Source organism: Danio aesculapii, chromosome 6, assembly GCF_903798145.1.
Source record: "Danio aesculapii chromosome 6, fDanAes4.1, whole genome shotgun sequence".
NCBI lineage: Eukaryota > Metazoa > Chordata > Actinopteri > Cypriniformes > Danionidae > Danio > Danio aesculapii.
In genome coordinates, this window is record NC_079440.1 from 60,399,041 (window position 1) to 60,414,281 (window position 15,241).

At 34.6% G+C, this 15,241-nt stretch overlaps 1 protein-coding gene across 1 annotated transcript in view; it reads left to right on the top strand.

The window, feature by feature from the left end:
- Positions 1-15,241, top strand: part of snta1 (syntrophin, alpha 1) — a 67,283-nt gene that overhangs the window by 13,162 nt on the left and 38,880 nt on the right. The window contains exon 2 of the mRNA XM_056460640.1: positions 7,074-7,259. Within this exon, the coding sequence (XP_056316615.1) occupies positions 7,074-7,259 (186 nt within the window). The remainder of the gene's footprint in view (positions 1-7,073; positions 7,260-15,241) is intronic.

Genomic DNA, 15,241 nt, shown 5'->3' on the forward strand with positions numbered 1-15,241 from the left:
GTTAATACAACACAGCATTTTTAGTATGTCCCATTAAATCATGGATTATTATCTGACACTTACAGCACTATAATATATTTTAATTAAATTAAAATGTCCAAATTATACTATAGTTTTACTTGCTACTCTTTATTTTATTTTGAAAATACACCAGATTCGAAATATCCTGAAGTTCATCGACAGTTGGGTCAATGCAATTGAAATTGAATATAAAATTACCTTAACATTTGTTTACTGTATATTTGACCCAATAAATTATAAATAATTATAATAATTATAAATTATTTAATAAATTATTTAATAAAATGATGTTATGAATAGTAAACTATAATTATATAATAAATTGACCCAACCTTATTATTACCTGAAGTATTCTCTGAGAAGTTAATATTACAGTCATTTTAATGACAGTTAATTGACACACAATCATGATGGATTTATTTCAGTAAATGCTTTTGTTGATTGTTATTTATATAAAGGGCAAACAGTACCACTTTGGCATTATAGTAAATATTTACAGTATATTAAAAATGATATTAAAATGATTTAGAGTGGTGACACAGTGGCTTAGTGGTTAGCGCTGTGGCCTCACAGCAAGAAGGTTGCTGGTTCGAGTCTCGGCTGGGTCAGTTGGCATTACAGTGTGCATGTTCTCCCCTTGTTGGCGTGGGTTTCCTCCCGGTGCTCCGGTTTCCCCCACAGCCCAAACACATGCGCTATAGGGGAATTGATTAACTAAATTGGCCGTAGTGTATGAGTGTGTGTGTAAATGTGAGAGTGTGTGGGTGTTTTCCAGTACTGGGTTGCTGGAAGAGCATCCGCTATATAAAACATATGCTGGAAAAGTTGGTGGGTCATTCTGCTGTGGCGACCCCTGATAAAAAGGGACTTAGCCGAAGGAAAAGGAATGAATGAAGATGGTTTGAATAGCTCTATTTGATGGAGTCTAACAGTATTCAGGTACAGAAATGTAATAATCCCAATGCAAAAAATTAAGAGCTTTTCCCTAAAGCAAGCTCAATTATCTGCCAATGGGGTAAGCAAAATAATCTTATTTTCACTTTGAAATGTAGATATTTGGACTAGAAACAAGACAAAAAAAATCAAAGAACAACATTTCATTTAACAACAAATCATATAATTAAATAACACCTCCAAACATCATATATATATATATATATATATATATATATATATATATATATATATATATATATATATATATATATATATATATATATATATATATTTATACCTTAAAAACACGTGCAAATGATAAGCTTTCACTTTGTCATGGTTAAACTTAGCTGTGACTCTACAAGTGGCTCCTGTTCAACCGTAATTCAGACTCAACATTGCACATCTTGTGATGTGACTTTGCAGATGTGCACATTGCGATATCAATGGTGAAACTAGGGTTGCACGATGTTGGAAAAATCAGGCATTGCAATATAAACACAATTTTACCAGATGGCCTGAATGGCTCTATTTGGAAAGAAATCGTTAATGTGAATCATGGAATATATAATTAATACATATTAATACATTAATATGTATCATGGAAAAGTTGATAAATAAACTGCAAGCAAGAATGATTACAGTAGAGCAAAGAAAAAAGTATAATAACAGCGCATTTTGGTTTTTCAGAGAGTCAAGACGTCTTTTGGTACAGAAACTGAATAATGAAATGTAAAATAATATTGTATAGTCTTTGTGCCTGAATGCATTAAACTCTCTTAAAATGCCTTTAAATCACATGCAAATGATAAACATACACTCTGGTATGGTTATATATTGGCAATGCGGAGTTTATTGCAATGACTTCACAAATCTCATGTATTCCTAAATATTGTGCAGGTTATCTATAATCCCATTCCCAACTCTACATTGCAAATCTTGCGAAGTCACTATTGCAGACACACACATTGCAGTATCGATGCTGAAACCATATATTAAGCAGGGCTAATATTAACAGGCACTATTTTAATAAACAATTATTAATTAATTTTAGAGTTCAATCCTTATTAATAATGAATCGTTAAAACATCTCTGCTAAATGAAAAGCTTTTGAACGCTGTATTTGCCGAGGAGTGATGCAATCGGCAGAAGCTGGATGTGTTTTAGCATTGGTGTGTTTGTGCAGGACGTCCTGGCAGGACTGCAGGGAGAAATGATTGATAACGTGCTGGAGTTTGCCAACAGTGTCTGGCAGGAGCGCGAGGCGCATGCGTGTGTCTTTAAAGGTCAAAAGGTCACTAGAACTGAGGTAAAGCCTTTTCAAGCAGATTAAGGCTAATTAGATGAGACCTTTTCTACAACTTACTGATGATGAGGATGATTATGGTCAGGAAGAAACTGCTAGCTATCGTGAAAGTGCTCTTCACAACAATAACTTAATATTAGAAGTATTTTTCTCAAGTTGGCTGTTTCTGGATACAAGTTTGAAGACCTGCAATTATGACTGCACAGTTGATCAAAATAATTATCATTATTATGTAATATTATATTCCTATTATATACATTATTAACATATGCAATATCCATATCACAGATTGGTGTCATGAATAAAATGTATTTTAATTCCCAAATTTTTGTATTTTGCATGCATAGGCTGTTTACTTAAATCTGACCAATCAAATGAAGCCTTCCTATCTTTATCCCCACCTCTCCAGTAGATGCTGCACTGTAAAAAGCAATTAGTTTGCTTTAACTAAATCATAAAACCATTGCTTTTAAAGCACTTAGTTGACTTGACTTAAGAAAAGTGAGTAAACCCATTGGTTTTAAAGCGATTAGTTGACTTTTACCTAAGTGAGTCAACCCATTGCTTTTAATGCGATTCGTTGACTTAAGAAAAGTGAGTTAACCCATTGGTTTTAAAGCGATTAGTTGACTTTTACCTAAGTGAGTCAACCCATTGCTTTTAAAGCGATTAGTTGACTTAAGTAAAGTGAGTCAACCCATTGCTTTTAAGGCGATTAGTTGACTTAGAAAAAGTGAGTAAATCCATTGATTTTTTAAAGTGATTAGTTGACTTTACTTAAGAAAAGTGAGTAAACCCATTGCTTTTAAAGCGATTAGTTGACTTTACTTAAGAAAAGTGAGTAAACCCATTGCTTTTAAAGCGATTAGTTGACTTTACTTAAGAAAAGTGAGTAAACCCATTGCTTTTAAAGCGATTAGTTGACTTTACTTAAGAAAAGTGAGTAAACCCATTGCTTTTAAACCGTTAGTTGACTTTACTTAAGAAAAGTGAGTAAACCCATTGCTTTTAAACCGTTAGTTGACTTTACTTAAGTAAAGTGAGTCAACCCATTGCTTTTAAAGCGATTAGTTGACTTTACTTAAGAAGTGAGTAAACCCATTGCTTTTAAAGCGATTAGTTGACTTTATTTAAGAAAAGTGAGTAAACCCATTGCTTTTAAAGCGATTAGTTGACTTTACTTAAGAAAAGTGAGTAAACCCATTGCTTTTAAAGCGATTAGTTGACTTTACTTAAGAAGTGAGTAAACCCATTGCTTTTAAAGTGATTAGTTGACTTTATTTAAGAAAAGTGAGTAAACCCATTGCTTTTAAAGCGATTAGTTGACTTTACTTAAGAAAAGTGAGTAAACCCATTGCTTTTAAACCGTTAGTTGACTTTACTTAAGTAAAGTGAGTCAACCCATTGCTTTTAAAGCGATTAGTTGACTTAGAAAAAGTGAGTAAACCCATTGCTTTTAAAGCAATTAGTTGACTTTATTTAAGAAAAGTGAGTAAACCCATTGGTTTTAAAGTGATTAGTTGACTTTACTTAAGAAAAGTGAGTAAACCCATTGCTTTTAAAGTGATTAGTTGACTTTACTTAAGAAAAGTGGGTAAACCCATTGCTTTTAAAGCAGTTAGTTGACTTTACTTAAGAAGTGAGTAAACCCATTGCTTTTAAAGCGATTAGTTGACTTAATTTAAGAAAAGTGAGTAAACCCATTGCTTTTGAAGTGATTAGTTGACTTAATTTAAGAAAAGTGAGTTAACCCATTGCTTTTGAAGTGATTAGTTGACTTTACTTAAGAAAAGTGAGTAAACCCATTGCTTTTAAAGCAGTTAGTTGACTTTACTTAAGAAAAGTGAGTAAACCCATTGGTTTTAAAGTGATTAGTTGACTTTACTTAAGAAAAGTGGGTAAACCCATTGCTTTTAAAGTGATTAGTTGACTTTACTTAAGAAAAGCGAGTAAACCCATTGCTTTTAAAGTGATTAGTTGACTTTACTTAAGAAAAGTGGGTAAACCCATTGCTTTTAAAGTGATTAGTTGACTTTACTTAAGAAAAGCGAGTAAATCCATTGATTTTAAAGCGATTAGTTGACTTTACTTAAGAAAAGTGAGTAAACCCATTGATTTTAGTAGATTTTAGTAGAGTAAACCAAGCGCAGATCCAGTAAACCCAATTGCTTTTGACTAAAGCGGCCCAAAGGTGCACCTAGAGTTGAAATAAGCACCACAACAGCCAATTAAATCAGAATATCTGCACAGGTAATCAGTTAAATCACAGTGTTTTAAAGTGTAAATATTTGCATTTTGATATTGTTTGTTTTTAGACTGAATAATATATTTAATTAGATTTAATTAGATCAGGAATTAAACGTAAAAAGCAATTAGTTTGCATTAACTAAATCATAAACCCATTGGTTTTAAAGCAGTTAGTTGACTTTACTTAAGAAAAGTGAGTAAACCCATTGGTTTTAAAGCGATTAGTTGACTTTACTTAAGAAAAGTGAGTAAACCCATAGCTTTTAAAGTGATTAGTTGACTTTACCTAAGAAAAGTGAGTAAACCCATTACTTTTAATGCGATTAGTTGACTTTACTTAAGAAAAGTGAGTAAACCCATAGCTTTTAAAGTGATTAGTTGACTTTACCTAAGAAAAGTGAGTAAACCCATTACTTTTAATGCGATTAGTTGACTTTACTTAAGAAAAGTGAGTAAACCCATAGCTTTTAAAGTGATTAGTTGACTTTACTTAAGTAAAGTGAGTAAACCTATTGCTTTTAATGCGATTAGTTGACTTTACTTAATTAAAGTGAGTAAACCCATTGCTTTTAATGCGATTAGTTGACTTTACTTAAGAAAAGTGAGTAAACCCATTGGTTTTAAAGTGATTAGTTGACTTTACTTAAGAAAAGTGAGTAAACCCATAGCTTTTAAAGTGATTAGTTGACTTTACTTAAGTAAAGTGAGTAAACCCATTACTTTTAATGCGATTAGTTGACTTTACTTAAGAAAAGTGAGTAAACCCATTGCTTTTAAAGTGATTAGTTGACTTTACTTAAGAAAAGTGAGTAAACCCATTGCTTTTAAAGTGATTAGTAGACTTTACTTAAGAAAAGTGGGTAAACTCATTGCTTTTAAAGTGATTAGTTGACTTTACTTAAGTAAAGTGAGTAAACCCATTGGTTTTAAAGCGATTAGTTGACTTAAGAAAAGTGAGTAAACCCATTGCTTTTAAAGTGATTAGTTGACTTTACTAAAAGTGAGTAAACCCATTGCTTTTAAAGCGATTAGTTGACTTTACTTAAGAAAAGTGAGTAAACCCATTGCTTTTAAAGTGATTAGTAGACTTTACTTAAGAAAAGTGAGTAAACCCATGGCTTATAAAGTGATTAGTTGACTTTACTTAAGAAAAGAGAGTAAACCCATTGCTTTTAAAGCGATTAGTTGACTTTACTTAAGTAAAGTGAGTAAACCCATTGCTTTTAAAGCGATTAGTTGACTTTACTTAAGTAAAGTGAGTAAACCCATTGCTTTTAAAGTGATTAGTTGACTTTACTTAAGAAAAGAGAGTAAACCCATTGCCTTTAAAGCGATTAGTTGACTTTACTTAAGAAAAGTGAGTAAACCCATTGCTTTTAAAGCGATTAGTTGACTTTACTTAAGAAAAGTGAGTAAACCCATTGCTTTTAAAGTGATTAGTAGACTTTACTTAAGAAAAGTGGGTAAACTCATTGCTTTTAAAGCGATTAGTTGACTTTACTTAAGTAAAGTGAGTAAACCCATTGCTTTTAAAGTGATTAGTTGACTTTACTTAAGAAAAGAGAGTAAACCCATTGCCTTTAAAGCAATTAGTTGACTTTACTTAAGAAAAGTGAGTAAATCCATTGCTTTTAAAGCGATTAGTTGACTTTACTTAAGAAAAGTGAGTAAACCCATTGCTTTTAAAGTGATTAGTAGACTTTACTCAAGAAAAGTGGGTAAACTCATTGCTTTTAAAGCGATTAGTTGACTTTACTTAAGAAAAGTGAGTAAACCCATTGATTTTAGTAGATTTTAGTAGAGTAAACCAAGCGCAGATCCAGTAAACCCAATTGCTTTTGACTAAAGCGGCCCAAAGGTGCACCTAGAGTTGAAATAAGCACCACAACAGCCAATTAAATCAGAATATCTGCACAGGTAATCAGTTAAATCACAGTGTTTTAAAGTGTAAATATTTGCATTTTGATATTGTTTGTTTTTAGACTGAATAATATATTTAATTAGATTTAATTAGATCAGGAATTAAACGATTAAAATAATTGAATTTCACTTGGGAAATGTTATATCGCAAGAAATGCAGTTATTGCAATACTCAAGAACTATAAAGCATATTTCCCCAGTATCGTGCCGCTCTACTAAAGCAAAACCAGCTGGCCGATTCTCATTGGAGGTTTCCCTTCAAACATCATTTACTGCAGAAGATATATGTTTGTCAGTCTGTGGCGTTTGGAGCACACCCCGGCTCAAGGATGAAGGCGATGAAATTTTGATTGGTATTACAGTGCTGGTCATAAATCACACCAAAGAGCACATCAGTAGTCAAGATTTACAGTCGTTGTGTGTTTGGAAATGTGTGCTAGATTAGTTTAGAGAGGTGTTTTATGTCAGTAGTTAGTAGTGAATCTGTGTTTTGCACAACTGGGGAGATTTACTAATCACATCACTGTACTTTCCTCACGTGACGTGCAAGACAATCACAGCTTTTGCTGAATCGAAAATGCAATCTTATTTCGATTTATTGTTCATGCGTACTAAGTAATGTATGTTGTATGCTGTTTTACAGGTGGGAAGGAGAACAAGATGCCCATCCTGATTTCGAAGATCTTCAAAGGACTGGCAGCGGATCAGACAGAGGCTCTTTACGTTGGAGATGCTATTTTATCGGTGAACGGTAACGATCTCAGAGAAGCAACTCACGATGAAGCTGTTCAGGCCCTGAAGAAAACCGGCAAAGAGGTCATTCTGGAAGGTAAGCTGCATCTGAAATATATTTTAATTTACCTTGTGACCATTAGAAAAGTATGTTGTACTTAAGGTACATCCCAAATCGAACACTTATGCAGTAATCTTGTATAAATAGTAGCGCTGCACAATATATCGCAAAAGTATCATTATCGTGATAATAACTGTAATAGATAATAGTCGATAATATGTATTGCAGACATTCATTCATTTTCTTGTCGGCTTGGTCCCTTTATTAATCCGGGGTCGCCACAGCGGAATGAACCGCTAACTTATCCAGTACGTTTTTACGCAGCGAATGCCCTTCCAGCTGCAACCCATCTCTGGGAAACATCCACACACACTCATTCACACTCATACACTATGGACAATTTAGCCTTCCCAATTCACCTGTACCACATGTCTTTGGACTGTGGGGGAAACCCACGCAAACGCAGGGAGAACATGCAAACTCCACACAGAAACGCCAACTGACCCAGCCAAGGCTCGAACTAGCGACCTTCTTGCTGTAAGGTGACAGCACTACCTACTGCGCCACGGCATCGCCCCCTATCGCAGACAAATGTGATCAATTATTTATTTTTATGCATTGTTGTTTATCTAAATTTGACATCGTGACCAAATATAAATCAGAGGTAAGACTCTCTCACACAGAGCCGTTTGCTAGAATTATACATTATAGGCTTTATATTATAGAGAGAAATAACAGATAAACCAAGACTGCTGTTCGGTCAATTTTCCTAAAGGATAAACAGCTCTCGTTAATAGTTAACATGTTTTCACTTTCGTATTTGACATGAAACACATTGACCGGTAGGAATGACATCCTGCCCTACTAATAATTCTCTCTTCGTTTAGCCATATATAATAGCCATAATACACTGTGATATAGCCTGGTTCGGATCGTATCAATCAAGCTGAGACCACCTCATTCAGGCGATCTCGGACCGATTGTTTTGGCGCGGATCCGAGCGCGATTGCTGGATTCACATATGCCAAACAAACCACGTTAACTGGGGTGAAACGCGCCAGGTTCCGAAACAAAAGTCTAGGTGTGAAAGCACCCTAAGAGAATAAGCACAACCCCGTTAGACCATGCGCTCGGGTGCAGAGCGTATTCTTCCCTCCTTAAAATAGCAGAAGTGGATTCGAAGATGCCCTTAATGCTTTTGCGTCATGCGCTTTAGACTTTGTGCTTAGATCATTAAATACAGCCCAAGTCATTTGAACTTGCATTATATCAGACTGATTTAAAACTGCTTGCAAAACTTATAAAATTAAGTTAGAATATGATTGACTTAGTTTAATAAGCTACAATCCGCTAAAAACATATGCTGTCTTAAGCTCAATGAATCAGCAGATCGATTGGTCATACTATTAATTATGCTACTGTCAACAGTAACACTTGTCTATATTTTTATAATTCATAATAACTTATTGTTGTTCATTCATTCATTTTCCTTCGGCTTAGTCCCTTATTTATCCGGGGTCGCCACAGTGGAATGAACCGCCAACTTATCCAGCATATGTTTTACACAGTGGATGCCCGTCCAGCCCAAACCCAGTACTGAGAAACACCCATATACACTCATTCACACACACTGATACACTACAGTCAGTTTAGTTCATCAATTCCCCTATAGCGCATGTGTTTGGACTGTGGGGGAAACCGGAGAACCCAGAGGAAACCCACGCCAACACAGTGAGAACATGCAAACTCCACATTGTAATGCCAACTGACCCAGCCAGGACTCGAACCAGCGACCTTCTTGCTGTGAGGCCACAGTGCTAACCACTGAGCCACCTCTTAATTCGCTACACAGTGTTTTCATAACTCAATGGCGTTCTCCAATCAGACTGAATATCACGCTGCACTACCTTTTGTGTGTCATTGACCAAATAAAGTGGTTCAGTTTTTGGCTCAAAGTGAGAGCGAGGGATTTAATTCAGTGTAAGTGAAGGCCTGTCTGTCAGCACGCTAGAGATTAAAGTATTCAAGACCTTCAAACCCTATAAAACTTTCCCATTTTAGCTCATCATGCTGTTCCTGCAGAGGTCAGCAGCCTTTTGACATCAAGTGTTCATCTGGGAAGCCGTGAGACCTCAATAATGTTTGCTGCTGAAATTGAGGACGAGTGTATCAGTGAATGATAATTACAGTGATGCACATCTTTAAAAGGCTTGATGGAGTGCTTAATGGAAGATGGGCTGTATAGTTTTTATGAGTGAGTGTGTGTGTGTGTGAGTGTGTGTGAGACCCATAATACCATTAATGCCATATCAGCATTTTATCCTCTTTAAGAAGCTCTTAGAGGCAGTGATGCAGGAGCGGACGCTGTTTGCATGTAATGCTGCTCTCAGGTCTTTTAAGATGTCGATTACCAGCTTTGAATTTGTAATTATGATGAGATCAGTGTCTGTCCTGTCAGTTTATGTTTGACCATTATTTACCACTACTGTTTACTACTTGATCATTTGGTATCAGAAGTGGCTTATATGAAAGGTAAAGGCCTCTAGATGAGGCTTATTTGACCATAATAAAATATGATCATGTCTTGATGTTGAATGATTTCATTAGGACAGTAAGGTCTGACTTTGCTCAGACAAAAGTCTTGTGACTGAACCTTCAATAATGTCCAGTATAGAATATGTGGTCATGCTGCAGTGGAAACAGAATGAATATTGTGTCTGACTCCATCATGAGCTTGGAGGACTGCATCCATACATCTCTGCAATGACTCAAATCACTGATTAATAAAGTCATCTGGAATGGCAAAGAAAGCCTTCTTGCAGGACTCCCAGAGCTCATCAAGATTCTTTAGATTCATCTTCAATGCCTCCTCCTTCATCTTACCCCAGACATGCTCAATAATGTTCATGTCTGGTGACTGGGCTGGCCAATCCTGGAGCACATTGACCTTCTTTGCTTTCAGGAGCTTTGATGTGGAGGTTGAAGTATGAGAAGGAGCGCTATCCTGCTGGAGAATTTGCCCTCTCCTGTGGTTTGTAATGTAATGGGCAGCACAAATGTCTTGATACCTCAGGCTGTTGATGTTGATCATCCACTCTGCAGATCTCTCACACGCCCCCATACTGAATGTAACCCCAAACCATGATTTCCCCTTCACCAAACTTGACTGATTTCTGTGGGAATCTTGGCTCTATGCTGGTTCCTGTAGGTCTTCTGCAGTATTTGTGATGATTGGGATGCAGATCAACAGATGATTCATCAGAGAAATCCACCTTCTGACACTTTTCCAAATGATCAAGTCAAGTTATTATTTGTTGCTCTTACAACTAGGATCAATGACAAGACTTTTGTCAGGTAGTGTACATGCTCACTCAAAAATATATTTTTGCTGCCTGTTCAAACTACTTATTTAAAATAAGCAGAGACAACATAATTCTTTTGGACATTTTAAGTATTTCATGTTCAGTCAACTTAAAATAAAAAAAACAAAAGTTTACTTGATTGATTTGCAATAGGACATTATGAAGTAATTGTGTGCAACCCAGCTTATCCCCCCCATTTTATAATACAAATGACATATATATATATATATATATATATATATATATATATATATATATATATATATATATATATATATATATATATATATATATATATATATATATATATATATATATATATATATATATATATATATATACATTGGGAAAAATAATAAACGGGGGCTAATAATTCTGACTTCATGTTTATATATATATATATATATATATATATATATATATATATATATATATATATATATATATATATATATATATATATATATATGTATATATATGTATATATATATAAACATGAAGTCAGAATTATTTGCCCCCCTGTATATTTTTTTTCCCCAATTTCTGTTTAAAGGAGAGATTTTTTTTCAACACATTTCCAATCATAATAGTTTTAATAACTCATTTATAATAACTGATTTTTTTTTATCTTTGCCTTGATGACAGTAAATAATATTAGACTAGATATTCTTCAAGACACTTCTATACAGCTTAAAGTGACATTTAAAGGCTTAACTAGGTTAATTAGGTTAACTAGGCAGGTTAGGGTAATTAGGCAAGTTATTGTATAACGATGGTTTGTTCTGTAGACTATCGAATTAATATATAGCTTAAGGGGGCTAATAAATTTGACCTTAAAATGGTTCATAAAACATTAAAAACTGCTTTTATTCTAGCCGAAATAAAACTAATAAGACTTTCTCCAGAAGAAAAAATATTATCAGACATACTGTGAAAATTTCCTTGCTCTGTTAAACATCATTTGGGAAATATTTAAACAAGAAATGAAAATTCAAAGGTGCATATATATACACACACACATTTGAATTTTCATTTCTTATATATATATAGCTTTTGTATATTTTTTATTTTTTTTACAGTGTGTGTGTATATTTATACATAGATAGATAAACATACACTGTACACACATATGTTGTATAAATGCAGGCTTTTATCGTGGATACAATTAATCTCAATAATTTAGATTTTGACAGCTCAAAGCCTGGTTAGGTTTAGAAAGATCTGCAATAATGTACGTTAATAATTTATTTTCATGCATTCAGCAGATGCTTTGAAAACGATTTCAGAATTTGCCAAAATTGTATATGAATTAAACAGTTTGACTTCCCAAATCTCTGTTTGTTTTATTTGTTGCTGTTTTTGTATTGTTATTCATTATTCAGGTAAATTTTCCAGAGTGATTATGAATAATAATAAGAAGCTTTATTGCAGAAGCCAAAACTGAAAAAAAAAAAAAAATCTGAATTTTGTTTAAAAACACAATGAGCTAATGGTAAAATTCAAGACAAATATTGACATATAAAATTATATAAAAGAGCAATTTTTAAACTATAAGGTCAAAAATATAATTTATCTAATTTATCTTTTATTTAATTTAAAATAGGATTGTCAAAAAGGTGACCAGAAAAACTGCAGTGTCAGCTTGCACATTGTTTAAAGGTGACCTATTATGGCCTTTTTTTAAAGGATGTAAAGTGCATCTCTGATGTCTCTAGAGACTGTGTGTGTGTGTGTGTGTTAAGTTTCAACTCATAATACCACACAAATAATGTTTTCTAGCTCTCTGTATCTGACCCTTTTAGCCTTTGATCCTAACTGTGGTGTTTTGGTGACTGTCGCTTTAAATGCAAATGAGATTGTGCCCATTTTAAGAGAGGGCGGAGCTATAAATGCATCTGTGTCAACATAGTGGCAGATGTATAACAGCACTAGCTTTGTTCTCAGTGCTGATCAGGTGTGCGTGTGTGCTTCAGTGTGAGTGTGTGCTTCATGCTTCTGTCAGTCTATGGAGACTCCTGTTGCTGTTCATTTGTGCTTCATCTAAAACTCCACATCTATAATCCTCTTAGTCTGTGCTGACGTTATCTTCAGCAGCTCAAACTCTCTAATGGCTAATGGACAGACGGCTGCTTCTCACTCAGGGCTGCTGTTTATGCTAATGAGGGAGAGATGGGCACTAGTGGGCGGGGCTTTTTCCCTCTGATGACATCATACAAAGGGAGAATGTCAATCGAAGTGTTTCTGCAGACTGTTTTAATCAAGTCTGATTATAAAAAAATAATTAATTCATGTTTACCATTAGAGGCTGGATATATCCACACACTGCTCACCCACAACTGTGTTTAGACACCTTATAAAAGTGAGTTTTGCATAATAGGTGCTCTTTAAATTTATGTCATTGTAGTTAATAAATATCACCTACCCCTAATGAAGACGCTAGAATGTTGAGAGACAGAGAGAATGAGAAAACAGAGACAAAATCATAAATGCTCAGAAGCATAAAAATTCCTGTCACACACTCCAGATTTTCCCACCATGCTTGGATGAGAGAGGCCTCGTTTTTCAGGGATGCACACACACACACACACACACACACACACACACACACACACACACACACACTCTCACTCATACTGTACATGCACGCTCACTCACTTAAATGTTTCTGTATTATATTTAATGTAGTTTTCACTATTTATTATAGTTAAAAAAAATTAAGAAAGACGTTGACTAGTAACAACACAATTAATAAAAAGAAAAGACCAACAAAAGTAAATAAAAGAAAATCAGCAAACAAAAAAAAAAAAATCAAAAAGAAAAATCCATTAAAAAATATAAATAATAATGATAATAATGCTAAATAAATATACAGTTAAAATCATGCTAAATAAATATACTCCTTCAGTTAAAATCAGTTTGGCAGATTACCACAGCATCAAGTATACAGACAAATAGTGTTTAAAGAGCCCCTATTATGCATTATAAAAGATCATATTTTGGTTTTAGGGGTCTCCTTTTATACCTTTTATAACATTATTAAGTGGAATAAAAATAATAGCCTATAGTAGGCTAGCCTGTGTGTGACAGCATTGCGTCATCGTAAATGCGTCTGCCCATCTGGTTTCAGAATATATAGTCAGAATATTATTCGTTTTTGTTTTCTGGTGATTTTTAGTTTTTGTTATTCAAAATAAAAAATGAAAATCAAATCATTTTTGAATTTAGTTTTTCTGTTTTTCATCATGAAAACGAAAAACGATTTTTTTTTATTTTTCGTTTTAAAATTCAAAAACGAAAATCAAAAAATGCTTTGAATTTCAATTTTCGTTTTTAAATTTTAAAACGGAAATCAAAAAACGACTCGTTTTTCATTTATCAATATCTGTTTTTAAAATGAAAATCCAATGATACACTGAATCAGAATCAGAATCAGTTTTATTGCCAAGTGTGCTTCACACACACAAGGAATTTGTTTTGGCTACAGAAGCTTCCAGTGTACATAAAGTGACCAACACAAAATAATAACAAAACAAAAAAATAAAATAAAATAATAATAAAAAATGATGAACATTAAACAGATGCGGTTAGTGAAGAAACCTGGATGTTGAGTTGTATGTACAGATTGTTATAAATATACAGGTTATAAGGTGCTGTGTACAAGTGCGAATGTAGAGAGTATTGCATTGGATATTGATATAAGGTGCTGTGTACAAGTGCGAATGAGAAAGTATTGCACATATTTATTGCACAGCAGGGGAATATTTAACTGTTCATAAGGTAGACAGCCTGAGGAAAGAAACTTTTCCTGTGTCTGGCTGTTTTTGTGCTTGGTGCTCTGAAGCGCCGACCAGACGGTAACAGTACGAACAGGTAGTGTGCTGGGTGTGAGGGGTCCAGAGTGATTTTGCGAGCCCTTTTACTCACTCTGGAAGAGTACAGTTCTTGAAGTGAAGGAAGGGTTGTGCCAGTGATTCGTTCAGCAGTCCGGACTATTCGCTGTAGTCTACGGAGGTCGAGTTTGGCAGCTGAGCCGAACCAGACGGTGATTAAAGTGCAGAGGATGGATTGGATGACAGCTGAGTAGAACTGTACGAGTAGCTCCTGTGGCAGGTTGAACTTCCTCAGCTGACGAAGGAAGTACAGTCTCTGCTGGGCTTTCTTCACAATTGAGTCTATATGAATGTCCCACTTCAGATCCTGAGAGATGGTGGTGCCCAGGAACCTGAATGACTCTACTGCAGCCACAGTGCTGTTCATGATGGTGAGTGGGGGGAGTGCAGGGGGGTTTCTCCTGAAGTCCACTATCATCTCCACTGTTTTTAGCGTGTTCAGCTCCAGGTTGTTGTATCTGACCAGATACACTGACCGAAGAAGCACTCGTCGTGTTTTCAGCTTGGTTTTGGATGCAATATGTAAATAACCCAATACAGATTTAACCTGAGAGATACAGTACAAGCATTAATCTATAATAGATACATGATTACAAGCTGGTGATTACAACACACAATGAAATACATATTTTGTAAACTACACAAAACGAGGCAACAATTTTAATTACTCCTTCACTAGCAAGCGGCCAGTAAATCCTGTGCTGCAGAGTAGGGAATTGTATCAAGAATCAGAAAAATGACAGGAACAAACACAGAACTAGATTGG